Source organism: Rhinichthys klamathensis, unplaced genomic scaffold, assembly GCF_029890125.1.
Source record: "Rhinichthys klamathensis goyatoka isolate OS25496 unplaced genomic scaffold, OSU_Roscu_1.1 h1tg000356l_1, whole genome shotgun sequence".
In the NCBI taxonomy this organism is placed as follows: Eukaryota; Metazoa; Chordata; class Actinopteri; order Cypriniformes; family Leuciscidae; genus Rhinichthys; species Rhinichthys klamathensis.
Window position 1 is genome coordinate 318,120 of NW_026606865.1, and position 15,903 is coordinate 334,022.

The following is a 15,903-nucleotide window of genomic DNA, read 5'->3' on the forward strand; positions in this document are numbered from 1 at the left end:
CTTACGGGGTTGAACAACATGAGGGAGAGTAATTACTGACAGAGTTTTCATTTTTGGGTGAACTATCCCTTTAAGTAGTTAGACAATTAGCTAAAACGGTTCACATCATTCAGCCTTAACCCAAGATGTATTCATTTAAAAGTTAAACTTTCATAAGACATTCATTTTACGGTATCATCTATCATAGTCAACTATTTTAGCAACTCAGACATATCCACAATACTCCATTAGAAACTATCAGCAGAACAACTCAAGTAAGAGTGATTTAGTGCTTGAGCCAAGGATGAGCAGCGAGGGCTTCTTTACTGCGGTCACCGTAATCATACAGCAGCTCCTCGTCCTCCTCCAGGGCTCTGGAAGCCAGGAAGATGAGGTGAGGCGTGCCATTTACATCATGTAGTTTGGTCTGAAGGTTGCCGTTTTTACTGTGGTTGATCAGTCGGCCCAGACGGTGGGTTTCTTTGGTAGCATCAACACTAGAAAAGTGCACAAGCAATTATACTTGGAATATAGAGAAATTTGCATTAGAGTCAAAGTAAAGGCCTGTTCACACCGGGACGAATTTCCCGTGCGATATTCGCCGACGTTTAACGCCTCGTGACTAAACAAAGGGCGCCAATGTGAGTGTGCACACCGACACGAAAAACGCCACGCGTAAAAGCGTAATTTTTTTAAAAACGCCTCGGGTTGGTTTTTTGGGTTTGACGAGATGCGTCAAAAACTATCCGACCAATGAGATTGGCGCTTTTGCTCACGTGTCTGGAGCTTCTGAAGTTACAGTAAAACACAACTTGGGGGCGCTCAAACACAAAACAGTCTTGCCGAGCACACACACGTGACGGCGAAGAAGATGTACGCCAAGTAGCGTCTACACTGCCGGGAAGAAATAAGACGAGGAAGATGCGAGGCAAGATGAATGTAGAGCTGCTGGTCTCGTTGGTGTCGGAACATAAAGAACTATATGACAAACGCGACAGCGACTACAAAAATCTTGATAAAAGAGAACGGTTATGGAGAATTATTGCAGAGCAAATGGGCGCCATCTAATGTCAGGGAATGAATTTGCATGTTCACTCGGCGCATCGTCAGCGAAAATCGCATGGGTGTGAACACAAAAAACGCTGGCGAATAACACGCGCCGATATTCGTCCCGGTGTGTACGGCCCTTAACAATCCAATTTGCACCCGGTGTTTTAATCAGTCTCTTTTATCCGTCGAGGGGACGGTCTATGGTCTAACGGACAAAAACTTGCACAATTTACATATGAACACACACACAGCTTTCGTTTCTGCTCCGAGAGCCGCAAGATCAGCCGAACGCTGTGAGTGTGTTAGAAATCAGGAAGGCTGAGAGAACATTGTGCTTTGTACATTTTTTTTAATCTTTAAACCAAACTTGGGTCTACAGTCGACAAAGTTTAAATCCCGTCTGGCTAGAGCACTTCCCATAATGTTTAGATGTAAACAAGGCCACGGATCGCAATGTTCATGTCAAATCTGCATTAAAGCATATGAATGGCCATTCAGAGATTCTTTACACCTGAATCTGATGTTTGAATTATATGCCCTGTTTACACCACGTATTAAGATGCGTGTTGGTCCATCGGATCACAAATGGACGACATTAAATACAGGTGTAAATGGGGTCTAAAACGTTTTGAGCTTGTCCACTTTTAGAGGCATTTCACTTTCATAGTGTAAACGCTCATGTGGTTGAATGCGTTCGAACAGCCTCAGAAGACGCCTACTCTCCGTTAACTGACTTAGAGCATAAACATTATGGGAATTTAAAGTCCCAGACAGGATTTAAACTTTGGCTGGAAACCCAAGTTTGGTTTGAAGAGGAAAAACGTACCTGATCACTCACACACTCACGAAAGGTGATGGTATCTGTATGTAATGTATTTCCGTCTGTATGATTTTATTTAGTCAATTAGATCAGAAAAACAAACAAAAAAAATAAACCTTTACCCACCCCTCGAAGAAGTCAGGACAGAAGTGGTTAAAAGTGGACATAAGATGGATTTAACCCTCTGGGGACCAAGGTGTTTTTGGGGCCCTTGGGATGTTTTGACAATTGCACTGACATTTGTGCTATTTTCAGTTATTTATAAACATGTTAATGGCAAAGGTGTAAATTCACTATATAGCATAACCGGGGCTACCATAATATGTGAGCAACATGTATGTACATGTTTGTATTTTTAAGAGAATGTTTATGCGTGGTTATTGAAAAAAAAAAAAATGTTGTTGAAATAAGACCACAAAACACATACTAAATATGTGTCCCCAAGACTTTTGACTAATGGATGTTGTCGCTTCGAGTTCTGGCTTCAAAATGATGTGAAAATCATCCTGTCTAATTATTCACATAACACAAAAGATTCTTTTAAATTGTGAAAAACATTTTTTTGTTATCCAAGCCAATATGCGAATGGGCGTGAACGGCCCAACCCCATTGTGAATAATTAGGTGGTTGAGAAGACAAAGACGACCCGCATATTAATGAGCCTTTCATTCAGGTGTGTCACACAAGAAAGAATGCAAGGACAATATACACACACACATATATATATATATATGAAAGTCAAAAGCACATTTTTAGTCATACCTGGAAACAAATCCTGTTCAAATAGGTTATATGGGCCATTCTACAGAATTGGTTCAAAGTAAAATTGAAAATGGTCTTTTTCCATAACTGTCTTAGTAGGACATATACATTTTATCATACATATTTCAAAGTTAAGGATTCATTATTTTGATATAGATTCCATTGGAACAAACACTAGCCTATAACATCTTAGTTGATTAGTTTATTGACAAAACATTCTATACGTTTAACATATGAGCAGAAACTGCTAACAAAAGCTTATTTGATGTCTATTTTAGAGTTAAAACTTTATAATCTATTCAAAACTAGTCACACACACAGAAGCATGATTCAAATTTAAACAGTAGGCTATTTTTGCGTTTATTATATATCGCGATTAGAACAAAGCACAAGAATAAAACACTTACAGTTCAGCTCGCTCCTTTTCTGAGGTAGGTAAATGTCCCAAGATTATACCTCACAGCCGCGCAAGACGACAGTACATTAACAGTTTATATGCGCGTTTACACGTCTCAATGTGTTGCTTCAGATCATTAGCGTTTGAATAGCGAGCGCTCTCCGTGGGCGTGTCACATTAGCGCAATAATGAGATGCGAGAACGATAATGAGAACGGCAGAAACCTCTCTCTTTTTATATAGATTACATAAACAGAATATTTCGATTGTAGGTGGGCACATAAAGTAGACATTTAACAGTTTATTTTTGAATATGTCTTAACTCTGTATGACCAGAAATGGAGTAGTTTAAGTCTATTTTTCTGCTATGTGAAAAAAATCTGCCAAAACGCACAGGTGCGTTTTTGGTCCCCAGAGGGTTAAACACCAGGTGTAAACGGATGCATCTCCCTCGTCTACTTGTGATCTGATCGGCCAAAACGCATCTTAATAGAGAGCCTAAGCCCCTCCCCGTCCGGTCGACCACCATGGGACCTTATTTCGGAAAAATATTATATGGTAGTCAATGGCGAGAGACAACAAATATTTTGATCTCGTTTGAATTGTGCCCTGAATTACACATATGATGTTAGTCAATTTAAAAGATACATTTTAAAAAGTCAAGAAAGTCGCAGAGTTTGATGTAAAACTGTTGAGGTATAAGACTGTGAAAATACGTAATTACAAAGACTACAAACCCCAAAGGCGCACATTTTCTCTCAATGAATGAAGCTAACTTTACTGAAGCTAACGTCTGTCATTGTTTCTATAGTCTTACGTTATAATCGTAATGTTACGCCGTCATGCCGGAGTGTTTTGCGACTTTTTTGACTTTCAGAATTATCTTTTAAATTGAAAAAACATCATATGTGTAATTCAGGGCTCAGTTCAGTCAGACGGAATAAAAAAGATAAGTTGTCTCTATGACTACCATACATATTTTTTCCGAAATAAGGTCCCATGAGCCAGAAGCGGAGGGGAGGGGCTTAGGCTCTCTATGCCTGTAAACAGGGCCATAAAAAATAAAACGTGCAAATACTCACCAGTAGGTTTTGTCACGGTAGCGGAAATAGTACATGTAGCAGCCCAGAGAGGGATCTTCAGCATATTGAGATTCTCTTGCTTTGGCATCAGCGATCTCTAACAAATCCCCATGGTACTCCACTACAAACTCGTCTTTCTTAAACGCACGGTCTGCAAAAATCCCTCTTCCTTTTCCTTCAATACATTTCACCTGATTAAAAATAGCAGATGCTTAAACCAAGGAATGAAAGGTCTCACGTTACAACATTGTTAAAGTCTTACCTTGAGCCCCTCTTCCACATCATTTCTGATGAGATCATCAATGTGCTGCTGCTTTTCACACTGTTTTAAAACAACATGGCCATATTTAGCTCTTGATATGAAAAAAGTGAGTTATGACATTCTGATTGAAAAATACCAGGTCAGAAGTATATATATTTAAATAAAAATTACAGATGGATGAATCGTTCATATGAAATCGCTATACCAAAAAAAAAAAAAATACATTTTAAAACTTAATTCTGGAAGAATTTACCAACCTTTAACTCAGCTTTGCTTTTCCTGCAACTTCGCCTAATAGGGAAGTAATCTGTGACCTTTCGATTGAGTTCAGACTCTTTGCCTTTCAATCTGAAGAAAATAAGACAAATACACATTATAAATACACTTTTTAATAAAACGGCAACCTCGACAAACAAACAATTTATTAGACTTACTTCCTGTCTGTTGACTTTTCACCATTCATTCTTTGCCCAGATTTAGTTTGCTTCCTCGTCCCAGAATCTTTCTGAGGCGCATCAATCTGATCATTATGTGCACAATTAAGGATCTTGCCAGTGTTTTCTTGTTTCGGTGCATTGAGCTCATCAGCATCTTTGACTAGCCAAAGGAAAAAAAAAAAGTAGTAAGTAAAACAACTTTGACCACCATGATAAATGTGCATCTTTAATACGATATAAACAAATACCTTCACTTTGTTTGCTCGTGTCGTCTGCAGAATTGTCTTCTAATATTGGGATGAGTGGGTTATTCCGAAGCGGCTTGTTTTGACTCAGACAACCAGGGATTGTTAGCTGAACTTGGCATGTCTGAGACACAAATAGGTATTTGATCAAATTAATTATTAAAGCAATATGCATCATTAACTTCTTTAAAGGGATAGTTCACCAAAACATGTAAATTGTCATCACTCCCCTTCATCATGTTGTTTCAAACCTGTATGAGTTTCTTATTTTTTTGTTGAACACAAAAGACGACATTTTAAAGAAGGTCGGAGATCTAACAGTTGACAAAACATTGACTTCCAAGTAGGGGGAAATAAATTGTATAGAAATCAATCAATGGCTGCCGTCAACAGTCTGAATGGGGTGAATAAATGATAACAATTTTCATTTTTGGGTGAACCATCCTTTTAAGGTGATCACAGATCGATCAGTAACGTTAAATAAAATACATTCAGAATTTCAAAACGCATCTCTCCTAACTTACCGTTGGCTTTCCGTGTTTGTTTTCTTTAGCCTGTTCAGCTTTCTCGTCCCCGGGTCTTCGTTTGGTTGACTTTTTGCCTAATGAGTAAATAAATCACGAAATATTAAGCGCATACATACTGCGACTAACGTCAGGATTCGAGCTGCAAACATTGATCGCAGAAAACGCAAATATATAACGACACAATATTAGCAACGTCATAGCGTCACTAAATAACAGATCGATTCTTCTAATTATCATCGTTTTTCACACACAAACAGGTTCGCTAAACGGACGCACGTCTGTGAGTCACATGCTAATTTTTTTAACCTTATGATTTTACCTTTTCCCATCTTGGATTCGATTTCCACCAACAAGCAGATAGGGTTATAAACAGCACAGCATGCTGAGATAAATAACTTGCGTCAGGATGCCTGGATTTTTAAATATCAATCGGTAGCGTTCATTGGTCGAACTCTTGTATAGTAGGCGTGTGATTGGTTTAAAAAACGCGGAAGCAGTAAACTAGACGCGCCGTGCTTCCTTACGTACTTCCGGTATGTTCTTTTTAATATAATTTATTTATTCATTCATTTTTATTCAGTGCCAGAAGAACAAAAGGTATACTCGCATTATGACTTTAACATTAGCTGCCAGGAATAAATAAATATATATATATATATATATATATATATATATACATACTTTCAAAGAACATGTTTTTGTGAATAAATAGCTTTTTCAAAAAAGTTTGCTTTGAGCCCACTTCTTTTTATATATATGGTATTTTCCTAATAAAACAAATAACTGTATAATATATGTTGTTCTTTACATTCCAAATGGTCATTCTGAGTATAAAAAGCACATCAAATACACTAATTTCTCACCCCTATGGTGATAATGTTGGATGTATAAAGCAGATGTATAAATCAGCCTTTAGGTGCTGTTTGATTCTTGTTTATTAACCAGTTTAATCTTTCAAACGTTGCGTACTCAACAAAAACCTTTGTTTTCATTTCAACAAAACAGGGACAAAAGATACATACACAAGCGGGAAAGTACACTCCACTTCCACAGTACACAAAGTTAAAGTTTAGTTGATATTACAGTCAACCACTGTATCCAGGTTTCTGAATCATAATAAAGCCCCCGTTTCTTAATTTACAGATTACACTGTTGAAGTGGTTCTGTCCATTGTGTTTAATTCATAATAAAAAAGAAAAAAAAGGGATGAAATCATGTGCACCTCAGCATTTCTCATCTTCTTGAATGAATCTCAGCATTTCTCATCTTCTTGGTCTGAGCAGAGCATCTCCTTGAATCGTCTTTTTTTCTCCATGTTTTCATTTACTTTCTTCCGTTTGTCCTGTTTCCTTTGTATGGATTCCTTTTTTATTTTCAGCAGTTCACTTTCCTCACCCTTGTATGCGACCTCCAGTTTCTCACGTAAAATCTCTCGTGCTCGTTTTCTGTTTAAATCCACAGATCTGGTCTGGTGACACTGCAAGAGAGATCCTTTCAATATAATAATATTTTGGTCAGATTAGGCAACACTGACACATATAGGTTTATTCACTGTGGGATTTGGGATAGTCAAGAAATTACAATTAGACATACACTTTTATTGATTAAATATCTTTTGAATAACTAGGGCTAAAGTTATTTCTTTCTTCACCTCATTGATTGTATCAATTTCTATATTGATAGTCAGGAATCAGGATCACCCATTGTGTGAGTTAATGAATGTTTATGTGAATAAAAGCCCAAATTAAATCTGTTCATCATATAAAGCGATCGAGTCTCTTCAGAAAATTTAGACTAAACCACTCAATTCATATGGATTAGTTTTACAATCTCTTTATTAACTTTTTGAAGCGTCAAAGTGGTAGTTGCGTAGCTGTCAATGGAGGGACAGAAAGCTCTCAGATTTAATCAAAAAGATCTTCATTTGTGTTCGGAAGATGAACTAAAGTCTTACATGTTTGAAACGACATGATGGTGAGTAATTAATGAAATTTTTTTTTTTTTTTTTTTAGGTGAACTATCCCTTTAAGATCATAAACGAACTCACCTTCACGACGATACCAGTGGGAACGTGTTTAAGCACGACGCAGTTGCTGGTTTTGTTGGTGGCTTGTCCTCCAGGGCCAGATCCCCGAACAAACTGTTCCTCAAGGTCTTCCTCGTCTAAAACTGGCAGGTCAATCTGGTATTTCTTACCAGCAGCGAAAACAAACGGCCATCCTATTAATCTCCAGTGACGCTGTGGAGAAAGTAACGTTATGTGTCCCATGTTTATCATTCCCAGCTTCAACTTCCAGACGGAGAAAAGCCGGTGACTGACTAAAGTCATCATCCTTCAAAGTTCCCCCTTGTAGAAACACATGGGGGACTCGCTCGACATATAAAACCCAATTAAACGTATTCAAGTAACAAACCTGAAACGAAACTACAAAAATATACAACACTGTACTGTACTAAATACACAACATTACTTCTTCTTTCATTATATGATGATTCACAGACTATGTGCACACTGCCATCTACAGGCCTGTTATACAATTAATATAAGTTAATAATATAATAAGTTATTAATTGTGGTTATGTAATATTGTTGCTACATAACACTGCTTCTATTAGTGCACCAACCTGTTAATAATCAAATCAAATAGATAATGACTTCATTATTTCAATTAACATTTTATGTAACAATATATAAAAATAACAATTCATTATTTTACAAACGCAATTTGCACTTTCCCTATAGCCCTTGAACTATTATTGTTTAGTCTGAACTGCTGAAGTGGATGTGGTCAAGAAGACATCAGAAAATAAGATGCACAACTTATGCATATGGACATGAAACATTATTTCCAAGCATTTACAGTCTCTCCGATCAAGATGATGCGCATTAGTATATAAGAATTTTAATGTTAATGCAATAAAGATGCGAGTATTGTAAAACTTATTGTATTTGCAATTGATTAAGTTTCTGTTATTTCCTGCATAATTTCATACATACAAACTATATTTTGTTAGGTCATTGGTAGGAACACTCATCTGAACGCTTTCTGACCATAAACTTTATAGACGTCTGCAGTAACAATTATTTTATAGACAGACTCTCAAAATGAATCCTGCATGTGCGACTTATACAGATTACGATAATGCACTTATTCCTAAACATTCAGTTAAATGTAGTGAATTCAGCTTTGATGCAGTCAGCTCTTACTTTAAAGAAAGAAAACCAACATGCATAAAGATATTTTATTGATGTCGCAGCAGTCCTCTGGTCTCATTAAAGGTAAAACCATAAACTGATGCTGAGCTTTAATGGCAAAGAATACAATCAGACAGAAAATGACATTATTTACAAATAAATAAGCCATTAAAAAAGTCTTTTGCAATTTACAGATAAATGAGAGACAGTCTCTTCCTGATTTGAAAGAACATCAAATATGCAAAGTGCCTTAGTTACATTGAACAGGCTTAATTAACCTCATTTGGTCATTTCCTGTCAAGACTAAGTATTATTCACCTGAAAAATGAACGTCTGAGAGCAAAATATCATTAGCACACCACATTTAGTCAAGGGAGAGAAATACAAAAGGACTAAGGAATTGTTGAATTCTTGTAGAAATGCAGAAGTCTTTGGATTGGCCAGGACTTGTCATAAAGGATTAGTTCACTTCAGAATTAAAACTTCCTGATAATTTACTCTCCCCCACGTCATCCAAGATGTTCACGTCTTTCTTTCTTCAGTCGAAAAGAAAATACGTTTTTTTGAGGAAAAGATTCCAGGATGTTTCTCCATATAGTGACTTCAATGGGGTCCAACGGTTTGAAGGTCCAAATGTGAGTTTCAATGCAGCTTCAAAGTCTCGACGCGATCCCAGGCGAGGAATAAGAGGATTATCTAGACAAACCAGCGGCCATTTTATACAAAAATAAACATTTATATACGTTTTAACCACAAATGCTCGTCTTGCACTGGCTGTGATGCGACACACATTATAAAAACACGTTGAAAGGTCAAGCGTGACGTAGGTGTAAGTACCGACCCAGTGTTTACAAAGCGAACGTGCAAAGACTAAATCAAACGTCATTTCCAAAAAAAAAAGGTAAAACAACGATGTCGGACGATTTTGAGTGCGACCTTTCAACCTGATTACCTAATGCGTGAAGTCATGGACATTCAAGACCAGCATTTGTGGTTAAAAAGTATATAAATGTTTTTTTATTTGTATAAAATGGCCGCTGGTTTGTCTAGATAATCCTCTTATTCCTCGGCTGGGATCGTGTCGAGACTTTGAAGCTGCACTGAAACTCACATTTGGACCTTCGACCCGTTGGACCCCATTGAAGTCACTATATGGAGAAAAATCCTGGAATCTTTTCCTCAAAAAACGTATTTTCCTTTCGACTGAAGAAAGAAAGACGTGAACATCTTGCATGACGTGGAGGCGAGAGTAAATGATCAGGAAGTTTTAATTCTGAAGTGAACTAATCCTTTATATTCGCCACTTCGCTACCTGTTGATCCCCAATCTCTTCTGGAAGGCATCACCATCGCCTTTAGTGGCTTGCTGTGTGAAAAACATCAAGACAACAATGACATGTCTCACAAATCTGCAAAAAACATAAACATAATGCTTCAGAAAGACATGCACCTTGTTGATGTCTTTGTGTCGCTCCTTGGTGACAATTTCTTCCAAAACTTCGCCATCGCCTCTTATAAGCCTGTGTTAAAAATGCATCATGTTAACGTTTTATTGTCTTGCTGATGTAGCCGGTTGATGGAAACTTATACTAAATAGAGATTTAGCAGTTTAACCTGGTGCGCCCGGTCTCGGGGTCGACGACACGGCGGATGATGCTTTGCCTCGCATCGTATTCTTCCTTTGTCATCGGTCTCTTGGTGCAGAAAGTGTCCTTCTGTTCGTCAGTCATGACTACAGGACGAGAGAAACCGCATTTTATCTACAGAAAATGTTTTTTTTAAAAACACACATTTCGGTAACAGTTTACTTAAAAGGTTTAATTTGATATTATTAGTTTACTACACAATTTGACATGAATTTATGATGGAAAAAAATAATCCTAATAATCTTAGTTAATATAATGTCAATCTCAGCATTTACAAAAAGTTGTATCTGTTAATATTATGTAATAGACCAGAGATAACATGAACTAAAATGGTATCAGCAAGTCAGATTTAAAGCTTTTAAAGACCTTTTTCAAGACCTGCACAAATAAAATTAATACTATAATGTTTATGGAAACATTAAAGTGTTAACTATGATTTTTAAACAACTTTACAGTTCAGTTTTGACAAAAACAATAAGTTCTATAAAATGATAAACCTCACATGTCAGCCTTTTTTTTTTAAAGTCCCCCTGTGGTGAAAATCCAGCTTTTAATGTTGTTTATGTGTCTATGTGTTGTTTTTAATATGCTTTAAAACAAACCATGTGTAAGTTCATAAGTCGACAGCATTGCTGAGTATTTTCTGCTTAAAACTGCAGTGAACCAAAGACAGTCTCAAAAACACGGTTTGAAATCGCTGGTGTTTCTGACGTCACAAACGACCTTGTAACCAATCAGATCAACGTGTGATCGTCAACCAGTGGATTGCTGAGTGAGTGAGTGAGTGGAGGCGGGGCTCATTTGCATATTCATAGAACCACGTATACTAAATGAGGCAAGGGTGTCGAGTTACATTCAAGCTATTTTAAGGCATGACGACTTATTGTAATATGTAATTTTGTTGATCAAAGATGAGTTTTAAGGGGTTAAATTATTGACTACAGGGGGACTTTAAGAAAAGGGATGATTCAAAAGTACAAATATGAATTTATACAGCGTAAAAATTCGAGTTGATTTTTGCATAGGTTGCGCTGAATGAAAATGCAATTTCACTCTCTGACAGTAGGTGGCGCTTATGAAACATCAGAAATATAGCGGTTACCCCAGTATAAACGTATAAATGCTTATTATAAACACGATTTGCGCGCCGTCTGAGAAGCAGATTTCTAGAAACGTGCTTCAGATGTGTGCGCGGAATACTTCTAGTTGTATTTTTATAAATTAACGTTAAAGGGATACTCCACTTTTTTTTGGAAATAGGCTCATTTTACAACTCCCTCAGAGTTAAACTGTTGAGTTTTACCGTTTTTGAATCCATTCAGCCGATCTCCGGTTCTGGCGGTACCACTTTTAGCATAGCTTAGCTAAACTTCACTGCCGTACCATGAGTGCAGCAGGCGTAATGATATGACGCAGCGCCTGAAAATAGGCCACCTTCCGTCAACACAACGGAACTATTTTCAGGCGCTGCGTCATATCATTACGCCTGCTGCACTCATGGTACGGCAGTGAAGTTTCTTGATTACTACGCAGGAATGAGAGTATAGTTCCTAGCCATATCAGCCTAGAAAATCGCAACTTTACATTTTCCGTCGGTCTTAGTCCACGATGTAACTACAGAAGAGTCAAGTTTTAAATAGGAAAAATATCGAAACTCTTTGGTCATTTTTTTTTAGAAATGCTAATGGTCTTGTCCACTTCAATGATGTATGCTAAGCTATGCTAAAAGTGGTACCGCCAGAACCGGAGATCGGCTGAATGGATTCAAAAACGGTAAAACTCAACAGTTTAACTCTGGGGGAGTTGTAAAATGAGCCTATTTCCAAAAAAAAGTGGAGTATCCCTTTAACAAAGATTAATACTGTAACGCTCATTGTTAGTTAATGCATTGACTAGCATTAAGTAATGGGACCTTGTTGTAAAGTGTCATCATAACTTCTTATCTTTTTTTCCGTTAGGCATTGGTGTGTATGTTGCGAGCACATACCAGGGCCGGGTTCCTTGGTCTCTTCATTCAGCCAGGTCTGCAGGAAGGGTGTGAGCTGTTCTTCAGAAACAGGAGTCGGTACAGGAGCCGGCACTGCTTCTCTCTCAGCTTTCAGCGCTAACTTCTTTTGCCGCTTCTTTTCCTTCTTCTCCCTTTTCTTTTCACGCTTCAGTTTCTTTTCTTCTCGTCGTTTCTTTTTCTTCTTGGCCTTTTTTTCTCTGGATGAGGAAGTGGAGCTTGAAGACGATGAAGAGCTGGAGCGGCTTCTCTTCATCTTTTTCTTCTCTAATTTCAGACCAGAATTTGAGGCACATGTTATACTGCGTGTACACATTACTATTTGTTCGTCTCTCAATCCTCATTGTATTGCATTATACAGGTGAAACTCGAAAAATTTGAATATCGTTCAAAAGTTCATTTATTTCAGTAATTCAACTTAAAAGGTGAAACTAATATATTATATAGACTCATTACATGCAAAGTGAGATATTTCAAACCTTTATTTGTTATAATTTTGATGATTATGGCTTACAGCTTATGAAAACCTTTTCACAATATTCTAATTTTGACTTTGGGGTTTTCATAAGCTGTAAGCCATAATCATCAAAATTATAACAAAATAAAGGCTTGAAATATCTCACTTTGCATGTAATGAGTCTATATAATATATTAGTTTCACCTTTTAAGTTGAATTACTGAAATAAATGAACTTTTGCACGATATTCTAATTTTTCAAGTTTCACCTGTATGCTTTGAAAATACAGAGCTTTAATCATAAAACAAAATATAATTTTACTAAGACATATTATAGGAAGATACAGAATGACAATTGATATTTATATGCTTTTTTAATAAGTACTCTGCTATACTGTAATAAAGATCTCATAAACTTACATTTCATCTTACTTTTTTGTCCATATACATATGAGCAACTGTATATTTTTGCTCAGTTTGGGCCTCTGAATAAATTTGAGGTGTTTTTTCCCCTGTACTATATGAATTTTTTTTTTTTTTTGTCTAAAGGTTCAATAAACTCTTCGATTTAAAAATAAGAAAATAGATTTTTCGGACTATTACTTCATATGTCAGCCTTTAGGGTCACACAAATGACAGAATTTTCTTTTCTTTTAGTGTGTAAACTAACGCAGTCATCAATATAGGTGTAATAAGAGCCCATTTGTTCACTTTCTCTCACCAGAGGAACGTTCATGCTTCTTCTGGAGGCTTGGACTGGGTCTCCGGGCGCTTGATGATGACAAGCTTTGGGATTTGCTCTCTTCTCCGGTTCTGATCTTAGATCTACTTTCAGCGTCACTCCCTCCCATCAGTAATAATCGACTTGCCAAGCTGTCGGGAAAGTAGAAGTCCTGATTCGTTACTGTTTTAAAGCAGTATGATCTTGTAATAAATGCAATAGCTATAAATCTGCAGGTAAAAACAAACAAACAATGCAACATATCAAGTATAGACTTTTGATAATAGGTTCAATTCGTTAACATTATCTAATGCATTAATTATCATACACTCAAAAAAGGTAAGTAAATCTTTTTATTTTTAAGATTTACGCAATTTACTTAATAGTAAAATTCCATCAAATTGAATTAATGATTATTCAAATTATTCAATTAAATGACGAAAGGATTGTTCAATTCGATGGAATTTTACTATTAATTACATTGCGTAAATCTTTAAAAAAGGCTTAATTTTTTTTTGAGTGTAGGCTACAAATAATACTACGTCATAATTACGACATTCCTAAATACTATGAGATTAAAAAATCGAGATTATGAGGAAAAAGAAATTTTGACTTTTCAACTCTGTCATAATTTCGACTTTTCATCTCATAATTATGATTCACAATTTTTTTTTTTTTTACTTGTGGCAGAAATTGGCTCCCATAAGTCTGTGTGCAAGCAAAGTACGATAAATGTCATAAGCAGCCACTCATATGTATTACTTACTCACAAGAAACGTATCAACAAACAGTAAAGTGTGTGTACATTTTGCAAGCAGACTGCATTGAGACAAACTATATTGTATAAAGCGCAAAAAGCTGATTAATATGGTCGTTATGAGGAACAATACAACTGGGGATACATCGTTATAAACTCCTCTAATGTTTAAGTCGAGAGCATAAATAAGTCTGTATAACCGCAGAAAGTGTGTGTGTGTATTGCAACAGGCCCGGAACCGCATGGCCTCTGTTAATCTAATATCAAATGACGCCAGCACATGCTTCATCTTAATCATAGTGACCCAATAAATAACACCCATTGATACTTACTCGTCCACCAATCCAGAATTCCTTTACTTTCTGCTTTCTAATAAGATATTTAAACCTGAAGCCTGTAGAGAGCCGTAATATGTGAACTCTGCAGTATCAACAACAGAATGCCGGATATCCGGTTTCGTGATGTTTCACAATTAAAGTTCCAGGCGTAAAAACTATTTACATTTATTCTATAAATTTACAAAATATTCTTAGTAATAATAATATATAAGTTTAATATTTATACACTTTTATTATTTATATATATATATATATACACACACACAACAAACTATATTATATATTCAAAAATGTTCTTTAAATTTACTTTTGTAAATGCATTTGGCTGATGGATTTATCCAAAGTGACTCATATTGCATTCAATGTACATTTGATCAGTTCATGCATGCCGTGGGAACTAATCCTATAGCCTTTGTGTTGCTAGCACCATGAACTACATGAATATTATCAATAAACTCCATAATCATAATAGAAGTTAGAATACAACCACACTAGTTCCTACATTTTAACAAAACCCTTAAGGGATTCAAATACAAACAGGCTAATATGATTCAAATAAAACATAAGGTTGCATATGATGCTTTTAATTTCATGTCTGGAAGGCATTACATATTAGTATGCAAAACAGATTTCAGTAAGACATCGGAACATACAGCTAAAAAAAAAAGCACCAACCGGCCAAGGTTTTTCATCTCGATAGGGGGGGATAAATAAAATAAAGAAGTGATGGGTCAGTCAATTTAATCACAAATATTCCCTAGACCGTCATTACAAAGGTCATTTGGTCAGTTATCTTTCATGCTGACAGACCAGAATTAGCCATGTGACTCTTTCCACACACTCACATCTGTGCTGCAGGAACCTAAAGGTAAATGCAACAACACTGACTGCAGTTGTACTAGAACATTTCATATGTGTTTCTCATTAATAAATATGCTTTAAAACATTTGGCAATATCCTATTTTAATACTTAAACATACAAAATGCTGAAAAAAAAATGCAAAACTGTAACATAAAACATAATAGGGCTGCACAATATATCGAAATATCGCAAATGTATAAATCGCAAAATGTATATCGCAACAGCGTGCAATAACTGGGGTCATGAACAAAAGCGGTTTGCTGAATAACTTTTGTAGCTTTAATAAGAATCAGTATATATTTAATTCATAGTGAAAACTAAGCAGTGTTTATTTTTACATTTGATTATTCACGTTCGGTTGTT

The 15,903-nt window shown here is 36.2% G+C and overlaps 3 protein-coding genes across 4 annotated transcripts; all 3 read right to left on the reverse strand.

Moving 5' to 3' along the window:
* Positions 1-182: 182 nt before the first annotated feature.
* Positions 183-5,968, reverse strand: kmt5ab (lysine methyltransferase 5Ab). Its single transcript, XM_056232840.1, has 8 exons — positions 5,880-5,968; positions 5,558-5,634; positions 5,037-5,157; positions 4,786-4,948; positions 4,609-4,699; positions 4,352-4,411; positions 4,090-4,280; positions 183-476 (listed from the first exon to the last, which is right to left on the reverse strand). The coding sequence occupies exons 1-8, from the start codon at positions 5,887-5,889 to the stop codon at positions 266-268; spliced, it is 924 nt and encodes a 307-aa protein (XP_056088815.1). The 5' UTR covers positions 5,890-5,968; the 3' UTR covers positions 183-265.
* Positions 5,969-6,783: 815 nt separating this feature from the next.
* On the reverse strand, positions 6,784-7,916 carry mtrfr (mitochondrial translation release factor in rescue). Its single transcript, XM_056232846.1, has 2 exons — positions 7,608-7,916; positions 6,784-7,037 (listed from the first exon to the last, which is right to left on the reverse strand). Exons 1-2 carry the CDS (start codon positions 7,890-7,892, stop codon positions 6,813-6,815), a joined length of 510 nt encoding a protein of 169 aa, XP_056088821.1. The 5' UTR covers positions 7,893-7,916; the 3' UTR covers positions 6,784-6,812.
* Positions 7,917-10,027: 2,111 nt separating this feature from the next.
* On the reverse strand, positions 10,028-14,812 carry arl6ip4 (ADP-ribosylation factor-like 6 interacting protein 4). 2 transcript variants are annotated; one of them, XM_056232843.1, is made up of 6 exons: positions 14,673-14,812; positions 13,584-13,735; positions 12,389-12,673; positions 10,370-10,487; positions 10,206-10,275; positions 10,028-10,121 (listed from the first exon to the last, which is right to left on the reverse strand). In XM_056232843.1, exons 2-6 carry the CDS (start codon positions 13,711-13,713, stop codon positions 10,065-10,067), a joined length of 660 nt encoding a protein of 219 aa, XP_056088818.1. In that variant the 5' UTR covers positions 13,714-13,735; positions 14,673-14,812; the 3' UTR covers positions 10,028-10,064. The 2 variants fall into 2 exon arrangements, with proteins under 2 accessions (XP_056088818.1, XP_056088819.1); XM_056232844.1 differs by having other exon boundaries at positions 13,584-13,813; positions 14,673-14,789.
* Between the last annotated feature and the right edge of the window lie 1,091 nt (positions 14,813-15,903).

Coding starts and splice junctions, on each gene's coding strand:
- kmt5ab (XM_056232840.1), bottom strand. Junction 4,700..4,785: donor GAAAAGTCAACAGACAGGAA/GTAAGTCTAATA, acceptor TATTTTCTTCAG/ATTGAAAGGCAAAGAGTCTG. Junction 4,412..4,608: donor AAAGCAAAGCTGAGTTAAAG/GTTGGTAAATTC, acceptor GTTTTAAAACAG/TGTGAAAAGCAGCAGCACAT.
- mtrfr (XM_056232846.1), bottom strand. CDS start 7,892: ATGATGACTTTAGTCAGTCACCGGCTTTTCTCCGTCTGGAAGTTGAAG. Junction 7,038..7,607: donor CCACTGGTATCGTCGTGAAG/GTGAGTTCGTTT, acceptor TCTCTCTTGCAG/TGTCACCAGACCAGATCTGT.
- arl6ip4 (XM_056232843.1), bottom strand. CDS start 13,713: ATGGGAGGGAGTGACGCTGAAAGTAGATCTAAGATCAGAACCGGAGAA. Junction 12,674..13,583: donor GAAGCATGAACGTTCCTCTG/GTGAGAGAAAGT, acceptor GTCTGAAATTAG/AGAAGAAAAAGATGAAGAGA. Junction 10,122..10,205: donor GACACAAAGACATCAACAAG/GTGCATGTCTTT, acceptor TTTTTCACACAG/CAAGCCACTAAAGGCGATGG.